The sequence below is a fragment of the Girardinichthys multiradiatus genome, chromosome 12 (assembly GCF_021462225.1).
Source record: "Girardinichthys multiradiatus isolate DD_20200921_A chromosome 12, DD_fGirMul_XY1, whole genome shotgun sequence".
Lineage (NCBI taxonomy): Eukaryota > Metazoa > Chordata > Actinopteri > Cyprinodontiformes > Goodeidae > Girardinichthys > Girardinichthys multiradiatus.
Genome location: NC_061805.1, coordinates 45,401,642 through 45,418,469, shown reverse-complemented (window position 1 = coordinate 45,418,469; position 16,828 = coordinate 45,401,642). Strand labels below are relative to the sequence as shown.

Sequence of the window (16,828 nt, the reverse complement as noted above, 5' to 3'; positions counted from 1 at the left end):
AATCGAGGCACGTGACTTCGCCCGGTACGGTGGAGCCGGGGTCCCACCCTGGAGCCAAGCCTGGGGTCGGGACTCGTCAGAGAGCGCCTGGTGGCTGGGTTGTTCCTCATGGGACCCGGTCGGGCCAAGCCCGAAGGAGAGACGCGAGACCATCCCCCAGTGGGCCCACCACCTGCAGGGGGAACTGTGAGGGACAGGTGCAAAGAGGATTGGGTGGCAGACGACGATGGAGACCTCGGCGGCCCGATCCTCGGATGCTTAGGGTGGCTCTAGGGATTTGGAATGTCACGTCACTGGGGGGGAAGGAGCCTGAGCTTGTGTGGGAGGTCGAGAGATATCGACTAGAAATAGTCAGGCTCGCCTCCACGCAAAACGTGGGCTCTGGAACCCATCTCCTCGAGAGGGGCTGGACTCTCTTCTACTCTGGAGTGGCCCATGGGAAGAGGCGGCGGGCTGCGGTGGGTTTGCTTGTCGCCCCCCAGCTCAGCCGTCTAGTGTTGGGGTTTACCCCAGTGGATGAGAGGGTCGCTTCCCTGTGCCTTTGGGTTGGGGAGAGGTCTCTGACTATCAATTCAGCCTACGGGCCAAGTGGTAGTGCGGACTACCCGGCCTTCTTGGCATCCCTGTCGGGGGTGCTGGATAGTGCCCCTCCTGGGGATCCCTTTATTATTCCTTTACTAGGGGCCATCCGGTCTCTGTACAAGCGGAGCAGGAGTTTGGTTTGCATTGCCGGCACTAAGTCGGACCTGTTCCCGGTGCATGTTGGACTCTGGCAGGGCTGCCCTTTTTCACCGGTCCTGTTCATAACTTTTATGGACAGGATTTCTAGACGCAGCCAAGGGCCGGAGGGGGTCTGTTTTGGGGACCAGAGGATTTCGTCTCTTCTTTTTGCAGATGACGTGGTCCTGCTGGCCCCCTCTTGCCAAGACCTACTGCATGCACTGGGGAGGTTCGCAGCCGAGTGTGAAGCGGCTGGGATGAAGATCAGCTCCTCCAAGTCCGAGGCCATGGTTCTCGACCGGAAAAGGGTGGCTTGTCCTCTTCAGGTTGGAGGGGAGTTCCTGCCTCAAGTGGATGAGTTTAAGTATCTCGGGGTCTTGTTCACGAGTGAGGGAAGAATGGAGCGGGAGATCGACAGACGGATCGGTGCGGCTGCCACAGTAATGGGGGCGCTGTGCCGGTCCGTTGTGGTGAAGAGAGAGCTGAGCCGAAAAGCGAAGCTCTCGATTTACCGGTCGGTCTACGTTCCTACCCTCACCAATGGCCATGAACTTTGGGTCATGACTGAAAGAACGAGATCCCGGATACAAGCGGCTGAAATGAACTTCCTCCGTAGGGTGGCCGGGCACTCCCTTAGAGATAGGGTGAGGAGCTCGGCCATCTGGGAGGGGCTCGGAGTAGAGCCGCTGCTCCTCCACATCGAGAGGAGCCAGTTGACGTAGCTTGGGCATCTATACCGGATGCCTCCTGGACGCCTTCCTTGGGAGGTGTTCCAGGCACGTCCCACCGGGGGGAAGCACAGGGGACAACCCAGGACACGCTGGAGGGACTATGTCTCTCGGCTGGCCTGGGAACTGCCCCCGCGACCCGGTCCCGGATAAAGCGGAAGACTACGAGTACGAGCCACAATCTTGATCTTCATCTGGCCTTTATTTTAAAATAAATTAAAATATTTGTTGCTTGCTGCAGATTATTTTAAGCATGGTGTAGAGGTAGTACATCCCACTAAGTTGTTAGGGTTTTTATATATCAGGGCACGATAAGAACATTTTTGCCACCAGAATCTAAACTAACCATTAAGCTCAAGTATGCATAAAAACACAACAGACACCACCTTGTCCTTAGCTATTAAATATTGAATATAAACAAGCCAAAAACCCATAGGATTTAAAAAGAAAAGTGGTAGCCAGGAGCTGCTGAATAAATGCACTTAATTAACTGAACACATCAGTGTGAACACATTTATAAAAGCAGGAGTATTGGTAGCAAACAGGTGGTTGTTAACACAATGCCAGGGATGAAAGATATCAGCAATGTCCTTAGAGAAGCAACGACTGCTGCTATCAATCTAAGAAGGGTCCCAAGGCTATTTCTAAACAATTTGAAGCCCACTGTTCTTAACCAAGAGCTTAGTCGCTGACCTTTTGGGACTCAGTTAACAACTTAGATTTTGAAGTACATTGCAGTGCAATTAGAACAAAGACAAAGCAAACGTGTTTTTTTTTTAAAGGGTTGAAGTTTCTGCCCTTAAATATAACATGAAAGCATGACTAAGGTTGCAGCTTTATATGCATCTGAATGAGCCGCAGAACTTTTATAAACTAAATATAGAGATGTGTGACCATAACTCAGAGCACCATGTTTGTAGTAAACCAAATACAGCATATAAATAAAAATATGCAATGCCTGGCCAAAGGAAAACTCAGTAATCTAACCTGTAATCTAGAAAACCTGATTTCCATCTGTTTTAATAATAATAAAAGGTTTTTTGTTTTATCTTTTGAGGTTCTTTGCAAATTTAATTGTGTTACTAAATAATAAGTGAGCTTATGTTTTATTTAGTCACTGAAATATCCAGGTGCTCCTAATACAGCTGTTCAGTTGTTTTTATTTTACTGTAAGCATTGTCTTCACTTAGGTCATCAAGGTCCAGGTGCTGGGAGTCTTCGCTCTAAATACATTGGACACAAAAAGGTTAAATTGAGACAAAAGAGTGAATTGACTGAGGCTTGTATTATCTTAGTCTGTATTGCAACACAAAGACAAATAGATCACATTGAAAAGTTCATTTCACATCTATCAGTTCAAAGCCAAAATACTGATGATAATGTTGCTTTCTCTGCATGCTAATCCAAATGAAGCAGCGGCACAAACTGCTTCTTGTAGCATTTTAATCAATTGTTTATGGGTTTTTGCTGCAGGGTTTGCAGGAACACCAGGATACCTGTCCCCTGAGGTATTGAGGAAAGAGGCATATGGCAAACCTGTGGACATCTGGGCCTGCGGTGAGTTGTAGAGAAACGCACTCATTTAAACACAACATCCATATGGTATTTCCTAAGCGATCACACACACAGTAACAGAAGGTTGAGTTAATATTGTATTTTTTCATTGGAGTGTATTTGTCTCACGTATTTTTGTGTGTGTTTGTGACTCAGGGGTGATTCTCTACATCCTGCTGGTGGGTTACCCCCCTTTCTGGGACGAGGACCAGCACAAGCTGTACCAGCAGATCAAGGCTGGGGCTTATGATGTGAGTCTCCGCTCCTTTTCCCTTTTTCTCTTTTATTACTCCCCTCCTTCCATGGCGATGCCCTCCCTACTCTACCCGCCGCCCCTTTTGGCTGCTCTTACATAACTGAGTCGCCTCATTTATATTTCAAGGGGTGCAAGAGAGCAGGTTTCAGCATGGATCACACTGAACTTCATGCCAAATAAAGAGAGAGAACCTGACTAACTCTGGCAGTGATTCTTTGCTCATGGTACACAGACCTTAGTGTTTATGCATAAACACAACAGGACCTGATGGGTTGAGGGTTACAAATTGCTGGAGGGTCTGCTTCAACTGGCTTTTGGTTTTAATAAACAATCCACCTGAAGGGAGCTGCTGTATATGAAAAAATCACATGTACTGCTACATCCAGGGTTGAGATCTGCCACTAACAAGTCTTTCTAAAGCACCAAAAGAGTTTGTAAATATAGTGCTACATTTGTTTTATTATTTAATTATTTTTGTTAGGGTTAGGGCTAACCCTAATCCTAACAAAGTACATGGGTACCCAAGTACCCATGTACTTTATTTTTCTTCTTATTCAGCTAATTGCTATTTTGGGACATGCAAAAACGTATCTGCATCTAATGTATTCTGTTATACTGGGCTTTTTAAGCTTAGATTTTTATTTCTTTGTTTTTGAATATGTAATAGCATATACAGAATGTTAAACAAAGAAGAAACAAAAAGAACAAGAAAAGAAAAACGGTGACATGTTATAACAAATTGGTGTACATCTTCAAGGGAAAGAGAAAGGCAGAAGCCACGCTTTTACCAGACACACTTTCACACTGATCTGTTCAGTTAAATGATGAAAACGTTCTTCCTCCAATATTTTCTACTTATTTACAAATAATATCCATTAGATTTACATATAAGCAACAACACTACTACAAATAAAAGCAACAAATGCAATAATAATAAGTATAATATCCATTTTAATCCTGTTTATACGCAGTGATTTAAACTGTTTAATTGTTTAGACAATATTTGAGCTTCATTGAGACTTTTCCAAAGCTTCACCCCACTGACAGAAATACAGAAACCTCTCTTTGTTGTTCTGATGTTGTTCTGGTAGCTGGTTATTTTGGGCTTTAAACATAATTAGTCCTGTTTGTAGTTCAACTATATACCGTATTTTCCGCACTATAAGGCGCACTTAAAAACCTTTAATTTTTCAAAAAATGACAGTGCGCCTTGTAATCCGGAGCGCCTTATATATGGATCAATTGGTTAATTGGTTGATCCATACTGGTTGTACACGTCGCTCTGTCAAAATGTTTCAGTACGACTGGTAAACTACAAAGCCGCACCGCTTGCAGCATTACGGCTACCGTAGTCAGGGGTGTCGCCGAAGTAATAGCGGTAAACACCTGTACTGTGCTTACTCCTAGTCCAACACCACTTGTGTGTGTATAACGTTTGAATGTACTGTTGCAGGAATTGCCTGAACTATATGTGATTAGAAGCTCAGTGTGTGGGGTGTATGTTTCGTGTGTGTGTATGGAAGATGTTGACATTAGTCCTCCGGACAGAGGTGGCGCTGTGTGCTGCCGTAGCTGAGAATCAAGAGTGAAGGAGTGACGTCGGTATTATTGTGTGTGTGTGGGGTGGGTAGAGACGGCGACCGGAGCAGCGGTGTATGAGTCTGTAAGCCCTGTGTTTTTACGTGCTGCAAAGTCATTAAAAAGAACCCCGAATCTCGTCAACAACTCAGTGTTTTGATGCTGTTTCTTCATGTTCAACTCAGCAACGTATGAGTGAGGGAGTTAACCCCGAGGAAACTAGTAACTTCGGCCCTGGAGAAAGCGTCTCCTCTGTGTCATCAGACTACGGTCAGGGGACAGAAACAGGAAAGGTTAACAGTACTAACGTTTGATTTAGTGCATCAAACTGTTTCTTTTACGTGTTTACTGAATCAGGGAAAAGTTCCCTTTCACGTTTTAACTAACGTTTGATTTCAACTTCAACTTCATAGACTCCAATGCATTCCTAACGTGCGGTTGGCTCTATTCAATATAATTCTATGTAGAGGAGACCTTACCATGAGAGTGAATGGAGTTATCAGAACGCTGGTTTGTAGTGTATTAATAAAGTTTGACTGACTGACTTATCTGACTGTTTTGTTGACATTCTCTTTAGCACAGCTCCATTTAGTGGATGCATAACGCAACCCCAGTCAAACGTTTGACTGCAGTAGCTTCTATTCTATGCGCCTTATAATCCGGTGCGCCCTATATATGAAAACAGTTCTAAAATAGGCCATTCATTGAAGGTGCGCCTTATAATCTGGTGCGCCTTATAGTGCGGAAAATACGGTACATGAATTTGAAACATTTTGATTAAATTGAGGGATAGTGTGATCCAGGTACCCAGCCTTGTTAATTATTCTTATTGCTCTTTCTTTGAAGTATGATTAATGACTCTATTGTAGTTTTGTAATTGTTTCCCTAAATCTCTGCACAGTAACTGAAATAGTGGAAAACTAAGGAACAGTACAGAATGTGAAGTGCTTTGTGTTTAATGCATGTTTGGCTTTGTGCAACAAAGAAATTTTTTTTAAATGTTTCATATTTTCGACATATTTAATTTAAGGCAGCAGTTTACTTTGTCATCAATAATAATACCAATAAATTTGTTTTCATGTACCATTTCAATATTCACTATATATACACTATATCTGTATTATATATCTGCTCCATGTTTGGTCTACAGTTTCCCAAAAATAAATAAATAATTTTTATTTTGTTAAAGACAATTCATCACTATCAAACCATGATTTTAATTGATTAATTTCTGCAATTACATCCTTTAACAGATGTTTTAAGCTATTTTTAACACAGAAAATGTTTGCGTCATCGCCAAATAATATACACTTCATTATTTCAGATGTTTTGCATATCTCATTTACATATATTATGAAGAGCTCAGGACTCAGTACTGATCCCTGAGGAACCCCACAAGTAATGTCCAAACAGAGCAACCATCTCTCAGTTTGACATAGTGTTGTCTGCCCCCTTAATAACCTTTAAACCACTTGTAAGACAAACCCCCTGATCCCATAGTGTTCCAGTTTTTCTTTTGCAGCAAATCATGATTATTCAAAAGCTTTTTTGATATCAACGATTTACATCTACAGCAATTTTCCTATTGTCAATAGCAGATGTTATTTCTTCAATAACTTCAAGTATGGCTATTGTTGTTGATCGTTTTGATCTGATTCCGTATTGACCTTCGCTGATTAATTTATTTTTTACTAAAAATGTTTCAAGTCTATTATTAAACAGTTTTTTTTTAAATACCTTTTATTTACTAATGTGCCTCACCTGGTAATACGCTTGAATTGGCCAGTGCTCTCATGAGTAATCAATTGAAAATATGTGCAACATTGAACTAGCTCACAATACTTACAGCATTCAGATAAAATAAAGGTTTCTAACCAGCTTTTTTGTTTTCTTTATCAGTGTTAAACTCTCCCAGTGATCACAGTATGCAAACATGTTCCCTGTGTTGGTTACTTACTGTGGACTAGATACATATTTCAGTCTCTCAGTTATGGATGTTCTGTTCTGGGAGTATTTATGACTTTGTGTAGTTTCAAATTTTCCCAGCTGCTCTTTTTTTTCCATTCCCCCAAACTTTCTTCTTTTGCCCTATGAAAATTGAGCAAGGTTCTCAAAAAATGCTAAGGAAAATGCTAAGAAAGCCTGTTGGATCAATAAGTGCAGTCTTTGCAAAGCACAAGGAAGGTAACATTGAGCAATATGCAGTTTTGTGAATTAATTGAAGCATTCAATCAAATACAGATTGGCTCTTTAGAGAGCTTCACTGCTGCAGAGTCAGAGAATAATACCTTTTTTGAACCTAACATGAACTGATTAATTCATGGAGTGATAGAAATTACTCTAATATAGACAGTTTTATTAGTCCCACAAATCTGATTTAAAATGTAAATCTGCAAAACATACTGCTTGTTTTAGAAAATATTTGCAAAAGGGTTTTTATTCATGTATTCTGTTGTATAGTACTTTTTGTATAAAGTATGAATAAAAAGAAAAACAGAAACTTGATTTACAATCTCATACAAAAAACTTTCAAAACAAGAGTCAGTTTACTTTAAATGTTTCAGAAAACATTACCTGTTAAGGTTTTCCCAACAATGAAATTCCTGTGCTAAAATGAGACTGATATTAGAGCCAATTCCCAACTGGTCATTACATCCTCACATGATTTTCAGAGGATCACTTCGCTGTGACAAATTTAATCCACGTTGCATTGACTGGAAACAAACGTCCGTATTAAAAATCGGAATAAATCTTATTTATAGATGCTGTTTTAAACATAAATTGGGTTTAATTAACACTCTTTACATTTTTTAACAGCATTTCCGACCACCGATATTTACACAATAGATACTAAATACTGAGGATATAAAAAAAACAAAAAACGTTTATCAACAGATCTGCAACCTGTGATTACATCCATGGTTTCAAGCTGAAGTTGTAAAATTATCATAAACACTGTGTTTAAAATCACATTTATAAATTTTGTTAAAAATATAAATTGTCAATGCATATCTATGCAGTGCACTGAGCTGGGTTCATCACATAGCAGGTGATATTAAAACACACAGCCAAAGAACTGGAGACAGTATCCTTGTGTTGCTACAAAACTAATCTGACTTTTAATATTATTAAAGCTCACTTCATCCACTTTTTTGGGTCCTAAATTAAAAATGAAACCATAGAGTTGTTAAACTGACCTCAAAGCATTGTTTTGTAATTTGTTTTCTCCAACTGCATTGAAAGCAGTTCATTGTCGTTGCCCAACAAAGAACTGGTGCACAGATAGCACCAGTATAACAGTACTAGAGGACACTGGTGCTCATTCTTGATTCAGCACCAGAACCGGTTTGGTGAATCTTGTAACTATGAGCTGCTTAGTTGTTCCAAGTTAGGTTTCACTTTGGATTGTATGTATTAATTTGGACAGATGTTCTCCTGCTGTAGTGCATCCTCCAGTTTTCTTTTGTTTTTTTTTATTCGGTTCATAAATTATACCTAAACTGTGCAAACAAGCTTGACCCTATTTAAACACAAAGAATAACCACCATATTTAATGCTGTCTATTTAAGGACTGGCCGCATAGTTAGAGAGATTCTGTTCTGTTTTCCAGTTTCCGTCCCCAGAGTGGGACACAGTCACCCCAGAGGCAAAAAACCTGATCAACCAGATGCTTACAATCAACCCAGCCAAGAGGATCACTGCTCAGGAGGCCCTCAAGCACCCATGGGTCTGCGTATGTGGTCCCCTCTTTACTAGTTAGCTAAATACAAGCTTACAGATAAGTGGATCATCAGAATGAAACCTGAGTTTTCATATTCTTTGTTTATCATGTCCTCAGCTTCTTTTTCTGTTCCTTCTCTTCCCAGCAACGATCCACAGTGGCATCTATGATGCACAGACAGGAGACTGTGGAGTGCCTGAAGAAATTCAATGCCAGGAGGAAACTCAAGGTCTGTTTGCATGCTTCATTCTCCAACATCTCCCTCCTCTGCTCTAATAAGCTCTCATGTGAGGTGAAATAACCAAAAAGCAGTACTTCTTCCACTGTTTTTTCTTGTTTTATGTCTCATCTGTTATTTGTGTATAAATGATTACCTTTTATATGATCTGTAATGAACAACTCATATAATTAGACTTTGTTGTGAAAATGCAGTAAAAAGGGCAAAGTTGTGTTGCATCAGAACTTTTCCTTTCATGCTGATTTATTGCTGACATCTGTGTGGATATAACAGCTTAGCCGTTGGAGCATGACACTGTTACCCTGCTGCTTTCAGGCCTCTCTTGGCACGGCTCAAATACCAGTTCATTGGAAGCTGGAAACAGAAGCGCAGGTGGCTGCAGGCAAATGTTGCACTATTCAACCAGCATGCCATCAGCTGCCACCAATACTCTCAGGCTTTTCACACTTAAAATATAGATGGACCCTTGGAAGATGGGAATTTACAACAAACTGCAGTTTGAAATAGGAAAAGGGAGAGAAATGTTGGTGGTGAATGGGATCACATTTGCTTAAATTTCCAAATGTGCCATTACCATTTGTGGAGCTCTCCTCTTTATTGATACAAGTTTTGTAAACTTAACAAAATTACATTTCCATTACATTGCATTTATACCTTCGGCAAATGCTTTTATGCAAAGCGATTTACAAATGATTAATCACTTGTTTCTGGTTTTCACACTTTGTCACACATTTAGTTAGTGTGCAGCCCTTCCTTTTTGAAATATAGTAATATATGAATTTAAATATGTGTTAGGATGATTTTACAATTTTCCTACCTCGTGTTCATCATCTCTTTGGCTTCTAATTGATGTTTTATCACATCAAGAATTTAAAAAGTGTGGGTAGCTTCAGCTAAAAACCTTTTCTTTCCTTTTTAATTTCTCTAGTTTGATTGAATTTTCAATTTAAAATATATTTTTATTGTGAATCAGTCACACCAAACTCTAAAACTGTGGTTGATTGCAATCTGAGCTTGTTCTCTTTTTAGCATTTCTCCAGAAAACAGCATTATTATGGTGTATTACTTTGAGTTTTATTCTTCCCGTAATGAATTTCTACCTGATTTGATTTAAGAGTTTTTCAAAAATTTATCTTTGTTTTAAGTTCTAAAAAAATATAATAAGGTTTGGTTAATGGCTGATTAATTAGCTGCATAATGGATTTTCTTGTATAAAAAGATATCTGATGAATCTGATTAAATTATTTTCAATGCTTTTTTGTTTCTCTTAGGGGGCGATTCTTACGACCATGCTGGTTTCTCGAAATTTCTCAGGTAGGACCGTTATGGACTCATTTTATTCACAGTTTCTATAACTTAACTCTGAAGTAGCACTAGTCAATAACCAGCTTTCAGTGTAACTCAAATGTCTGTTGAACTCTTGTGGTTGGAGCATGCCATCATCTTGGAAGAACCTCATCTGATTCCTGACTTAATGCGATGTTAAATCGGATTTTAGGTGTGTGCTAAAATGACGGCATTAAACAACAAATCACTTTTCTCCCTTAACCCAAGACTTAGTTTGAAGTTTTTAGAGCATGTTATAAAAAGCAAATCACATTTTCATTTCATTGCAGTTCAAATTCAGTGTTTTCGCAAACCTTCACTGTATAAATGATTTGTTTTAAAAACAGTGATGTCTCACAGATTCAAGATAGAGGTTGAAAGTTCAAGATGATAAAACAGAAGTACTTCAGCCTTCCTGGTATTGACAGACATTGGCTGCAGGTCTTAATTTGTTCCTGATTCGAAACAGTGTCCCCAACATGGGTACAAATTAACATCCACTGACCGACGGCTCTTTTTCATACTCAAAGGAGTCTGAAACAAACTTTTAGATGTGCCAAAAGACAGAAAATCTGCTACTTTATAATAACTAACGTTGAGTCTTCTTCCCACAGTAACAACTTCTGTACTGAAGAATGTTGTGCTCCATTCACTGATCCGATAAAGATCAGATTTCAGCGACAGTCAAGTTAAAAATCACCTGATTTCTAGTTGCATCTCTAATGCTTACTGTGAACGCTGGTCCCCAACAGAATGATGTCCAAGTATTTTGGATCTAATTTTGCTGTTTTTTTTCTGAACTTTCACAATAAAATAAAGGGAACACTGACTTTGATCCGAAAGCTGAAGATGCATAATGTCTTTGTTCTTGTCTTTGTATGTCTGTATATCCCTGTGTTTGGCATCTTTTTAAATATCTTAGTCAGGAGTTTGAACCTGTTAAGTAATAAAGTGAGACAGAATAAATATTTGCCCCCACCCCCCACCTCATTTAAAACCTTTTGTAACTGATTTTTTACAAAAAGATTTAACCCTTTATTATCTGTAATAACTATTTTTAAATAAAATACAGGAGATCCAAAAATCTGCAAAAATGACTCAACAATTAACCTAATGAGTTGTTTTTTACCTTGTGGTCAGTGAAATAAAAGTTGCATTTTCGACCATCATACTGAATCTCCCAGAAAACAAATCGTACTTTTAAAGCCATCCAACTTGGAGGAAAAATGTTTAAAAATACCTGTTGAAACTTAAATCCTTCCTGGAGTGAACTACTCAGGAACGTTCCTGATTATATTTATTTAGAACGAGTCATTAAAGGTGTGTGTTGGTTTGAAATATTTGTGTGTTCTGTGTGTGCGTTCATGTGCCTCTGCTGACACGCTGCTTAAGTAAACATGACTCACAGTGGGCTTTCTGACTCTGTAAGCTGCACAGTTGGAAACTGTCTGAGGATCCACTTTGCAACCACTCAGCTGACTCCCACAGACACACACTCACACTGACCCAGGTGTATAACTCTGCTGTCTCACCTCACCCAAGCACCTTTTCTCACTCTTTTTCCCCTTTTTTAGGAACTGGTACTCCATTATAAGTGTGAGGCCATCAGGGTGATGAGTAAGAGAATGAGAAAGTTTTTTAAAAAGCATCTGAGCCATCAGTGGAAGGAAGTTGTTGTACAGTAAACCAAAGCAAATGTCAGCATAAGTACTTCTTGCATTGAGTTACTTTTCAGCATATTTTGAGTCACGCATTATAAAAAGAGTGTAGCTGTACAAGCAGAGGTGGTGCGATTTATTTCCCTGTTGATGTAGACTGTAACAACACCATAAAAAAGGTAAAAGAATGATTTTCAAATCTGATTTATCACCTGTAACATAGGCCCACATTCATATGTCAAATTAAACTGGCAGTTTCTTAGGTCAGCAAGCACTAATATAGCCACATGAAGCCAAATATTAACATTGCTAATTTCTGCATCATTACCATTACCATCATACTAACATTAAGGCTTTTACTGAGAAAACATGCAGTAGAGTGTTAAGCTTCAAACAGTGAGACAAAAGATAAGACCTGTTTCTCTCCCTGACTTTTTTTTGTTTTTGGATTCATGTATGACAGAATATACCAAGTAATGTCACTGGTCACACAGTTTCACTCAGAAGTTAACATTCACTCATCATGGGCATGAATGCCATCTGCATTTTGGGCTTTTAACCATTTATTTTAATGTGTCCTTGTCCAGGATGGAATGATTATATAAAAAAAAACATTTAAGTCGGATTGTGGATTTTTCTAATCATCATGTCAAAATTGTACAGGCTTACATATTTACATACATTCAGCTAAATGTTTTATTCATTTGAGACAAAATCTTCATTGGTAATTCTGATTGCAGTCTGTACTTTCTCTTCGTCATTAAAAGCATTTGCTATTGGCACAGATTTTATTGATTAGTATACAGAGCAGTAGGAAACTCCACATACTTCAATGTCTTTTTAAGCCATTCTTAATCATTGGTAAATTCCAAGATCACCAGTTCAAGCACTCATAAGTAATCAAGCATTAGTCATAAGGATACGCCACCACTTTGCCTAGGTGTAGAAGGAGAGCCAAATAGTCCCTCTCCAATGCAATAAATGTGTTAAAATGTTCACAAACATCCAAGGAACCAAAAACACTCAAGCCTCATATCGACAAAAATAAAATCCTCTGCTCCAAACGATACTTTCAGGGTCGCCCTAAATTTTTAGCTGCCCACATGGTCAAGCGAGGCAAAGACGAGACAAAGATTGAGCTGTTCGAAGGATGGCGGTGGCTGAATCATCATTGGGGGCTTTTTGTTGCCAAAGTCAATTCTGGAAATTTGTTGCATTACCGATATAATAATGACTGCCTTCAAGTTCTTTAAGCTTATCTCAAATTAACAGCTAGTTACAACTTGGACATGGTTTGATACTCCAATAGGACCATGATCCCAAACAGGCACCAAACGGATTTTGAAGTGACCTAAACTGGCTAACATTCAGCTTGTTCAATATTCTTTCCAAAGTGACAATTTTAACCTCATTACAAATATGTTGACAATGTTTTAGGGCTTCAACTGTTGACTATTCTTCTGATTGATTAATGATCTGATAGCAAAAGTTGCTTAATAGTAGATTTTGTTTCACAGAATTTGAACCAGGTAAGGCTAAAGCTATGCCATTTGATGGAGTATATTTACCGACAAAGAAAATGTATCATCTTAAATGCAAAATGTATATATTTTTGTACATTTTTGGCCTAATTACTGCTCTGAGTAGGTTGTTTTCTCAGCAAATGATGTGAGTCTGTATACTTCCGTTAACAATTATTCGATTAATCGATTATGATTATTTCAGTTAATCAAATTAATTGTTTCAGCCCTACTTTTTTAAAAGTCAGAAAACCAATCAATTTAAATGAACTCTACTAATTTTGCCAAGAATATCCTTAACAAATTATGCCAGAAGCTTGCTGATTGATACAACAAGCATGTGGCTGAGCTGTGTCTTGCTAAGGGACATTTAAGTCTTGGTTCAGGTGTATGTGTATGTTTCAGTCTGCTTGTATACTGTAACTCTAACGCTGTGTGGATCACAGAAAATCAGCAATGAACTCAAACTTTGGCACTCCTTTTTAATATTTGAAGTAATTTGTCTTATAACCATTCCATCCTGGAGAAAGAATGATTTAAATATGTTTTTAAAAGACCAAAATTAATGACATTCATGCCAGTGATGATTTAATGGGAAATTCTCACCAGAACTGTAAATGAATCCCCACCAATGAGCCTCTTCCCAACCCCTCCCCTTGACCTCCTGCTGACTGACTCCCTCTCTTGAATATCATATGGGCCTTTTCTCTATCTTCCCTCGTCCATCACCTCTTTGATCCTTTCCCCCTCTCCTTTAATGTCTAACTCTTTTTCTTCACGTGTTACTGGGTTTTTGGACTCTTAACAGTCGGCAGCAGACAGACCACCGCTCCAGCCTCTGTGACTGCGGCCGCGGCAGCTGTGGCTGCAGCCGCCGGCACCACCGCAGGGCTGGTGGAACAAGGTAGCTCGGTGGCTCACCCAGGGCATGCCACCCCACTCCCCCTCTACTCCTTCTCTGTATACTTGATTTTTTTTTTTTTTATCTGACCAAATTCTAAAACTTTCTCTAACTCTCTTCTAATTTCGTTCCTTCCCTCCTCCCTGAGCATGGGAGTTCAGAGCATGATGGCTGACCACACTGCTAACTACATCTGTCATCAGTTCATCAGATGCAGGTCTAGCTTAGTTTTCATCCAATTATTTAGCCTACAAGTATACATTTTTAATGTGTAAAGTTACTTTTTGGCAAGAAAATGGACTTTGAGTGTAGTTTTTGACAGGGAAGCCCTAATTTAATATTTGCTGTTGAGCTCTTTGAAACTCATAAGAATAACCATATAAAGTATTTTTTCTTAAATATAAAGAAGATAGACATCATTGCAAAACAATTATTTGCGTTTTTGTGTGATTATTTTTGTGTCAGTGCTTTATAATAGATTCAGGAGATTACGGATGAAAGCCTAGCTACAACTGTCTACACACGTCACCTCCTGTCTCAGATCTAATGGTGTGGCTTCGGTGCCTATCACTGCTCTGTCATCACTGTTTCATCCTGTCCTCCCCCTCATACACAGAGCATGGCCTTGGTCCTGTCAGACTGATGTTCTCACCTCTGGCTCCTCTCAATCTCTTACTGTCATCTCATGTGTCTCACAACCCCATTTTACATCCATTCTTTTTTTCATCATCTATCATACGACCTCTCTGATTATCATCTTCCTTCACCCCACCTGGTTCTTCTCCATAATTTAATTCGGTTCATTCAAGGTTTCCATGTGCCTACTGTTTCACCCCATCTTAGCTTTTCTCTTCGCTCTTCTTTCCCTCTCTTCTCTTTTCACTGTCGGACAATGACACTGGAAAGTTCACCCCCTGCAACTTTGAAGGATGGAACTGCCTGAGAGCTGTCAGTGAATGCTGCATGGGGCACTGGACTGGTGCATGCGCTGCTGCACAAAAGGGATTTTTGGTGCATGATGAACACTGCAGATGATGCAAGACTGGGCATGCTCACATAGAGCCAAAAACCTTTAGGATGTTGGTTTAATACTTATTCTTATTTAGGCTGTTTAATGACTGCTGTCTGACCTGACTTGTGGCTGTATAGATGTATTTAATGATGTAGATCTCAACGGACCTTTTCACACACGTTTTTTCTGGGTATATTTTATATTACTCTGCACTGAAACCTTTGACAATATGAGATTGTTAAAAGATTTAATGGAAATGTGATGACAACTTATTTTACGCTGATCAGCATTAATGTGATAAAGAAACACCTCTGTAATCTGAAACAGCTGAACTAAACCTGGAACTTGAAAGCTTCATAAACACAAAGGAAGGAAAAAATATAGTTTGATCTGTTTTTCATTTACTTTGGGACCAAATTCAGTGGAAAGTTCCAACAAAGTCACAAATGTTCATGTAAAATTCAGTGATATGACTGTAGAGACATGTGGCTTAGCTCTAAAATAAATTTAATTTGATGCTTTTGCATATTGCTTGTATGTCTGTAAAGGTTTTTGCAAAGACTCTCTGTCGGACATGTTGATTGTGTGAGCAGTTGAGTCAGCCCAATGTAGAACTATAATGCCAACCTATCCGAGTTGATATCACAGCTGATTGTTGATAATACAGTGCCTCTATTATTTTTACCCCTTAAACGTTTTCACATTTTGTCACATTGCAAACACAGACTTTGATGTATTTCATTGGGATTCTGTGTGATAAAACAACACAAAGCAGTGCATAATTGTGAAATGAGAGAAAAATGGTTTTCAAATTTTCACAAATAAAAACTAATGGGGTGCTTTTTTATTTAGACACTTTTTTCTTCTTATAATGAAATCTGATAGTAAATATAGTCAGCTCTGGTTTGTTAGAGAACATTAGTGGGCAAACAGCATCAAAGACGACCAAGGAACACAGAAGACAGGTGACAGAAACCTTGTGGAGACGTTTCAAACAGGTTTAATTGTTAAAAAACACATCCCATGTCTTACAGAGCACTATTCAATCCATCATCTGACAATGATGGGGATGTCACAACCTCAAACCCAACAAGACATAGCCAAGAACCAGTTGACAAGAAACCTATGTTTCATGCACTCCACAAATCTGGCTTTTATGTAAAAAGAAAGCCATTGTTGAAACAAAGGCATAAGAAATCCCAGTTTGCTACCAGCAATTTTTAAGGCATAGAAACCGTGTTGGAGAACATTTTTACCTACATCCAAAATGCTGGAAAACTAGCCCTGCATATCACTATGGATGCAACTTCTTCAGCGCTAAACATGGTGGGGGCAGCATCATAATGTGGGGATGCTTTTCTTCAGCAGGGAGAGGGAAGGTGTTACAGGCTGCAAAATACTTGAGACTGAAGATTCAGCTTCCTGCGGTACGGCACAAATTCAATTAAATAGTTTAGATCAACGCGTATGCATGTGTTAGAGTGGACCAGTGGAACTCCGGACCTAAATTAATGATTAAAGGGAACAATCAGTTCAGTTATTGTTTTTTTTTGTTTCCACAGCTAAGATTTCATAGTTTTCAATCATGTCAAACTTATCTTAATGTCTGTGTAGTC

The 16,828-nt window shown here is 39.2% G+C and overlaps 1 protein-coding gene across 50 annotated transcripts in view; it reads left to right on the top strand.

Annotated features, from left to right (window-relative positions):
• The window catches only part of camk2b1 (calcium/calmodulin-dependent protein kinase (CaM kinase) II beta 1), a 111,098-nt gene that overhangs the window by 44,751 nt on the left and 49,519 nt on the right, over positions 1-16,828 (top strand). For 26 of the 50 annotated variants that reach the window (XM_047380623.1, XM_047380621.1, XM_047380639.1 and 23 more), the window contains exons 8-12: positions 2,922-3,005; positions 3,159-3,253; positions 8,447-8,569; positions 8,703-8,786; positions 10,067-10,109. In XM_047380623.1, the coding sequence (XP_047236579.1) occupies positions 2,922-3,005; positions 3,159-3,253; positions 8,447-8,569; positions 8,703-8,786; positions 10,067-10,109 (429 nt within the window). Of the gene's footprint in view, positions 1-2,921; positions 3,006-3,158; positions 3,254-8,446; positions 8,570-8,702; positions 8,787-10,066; positions 10,110-14,107; positions 14,204-16,828 lie in introns of all 50 variants that reach the window. The other 24 variants (XR_007040526.1, XR_007040528.1, XM_047380659.1 and 21 more) reach the window with 1 other exon arrangement.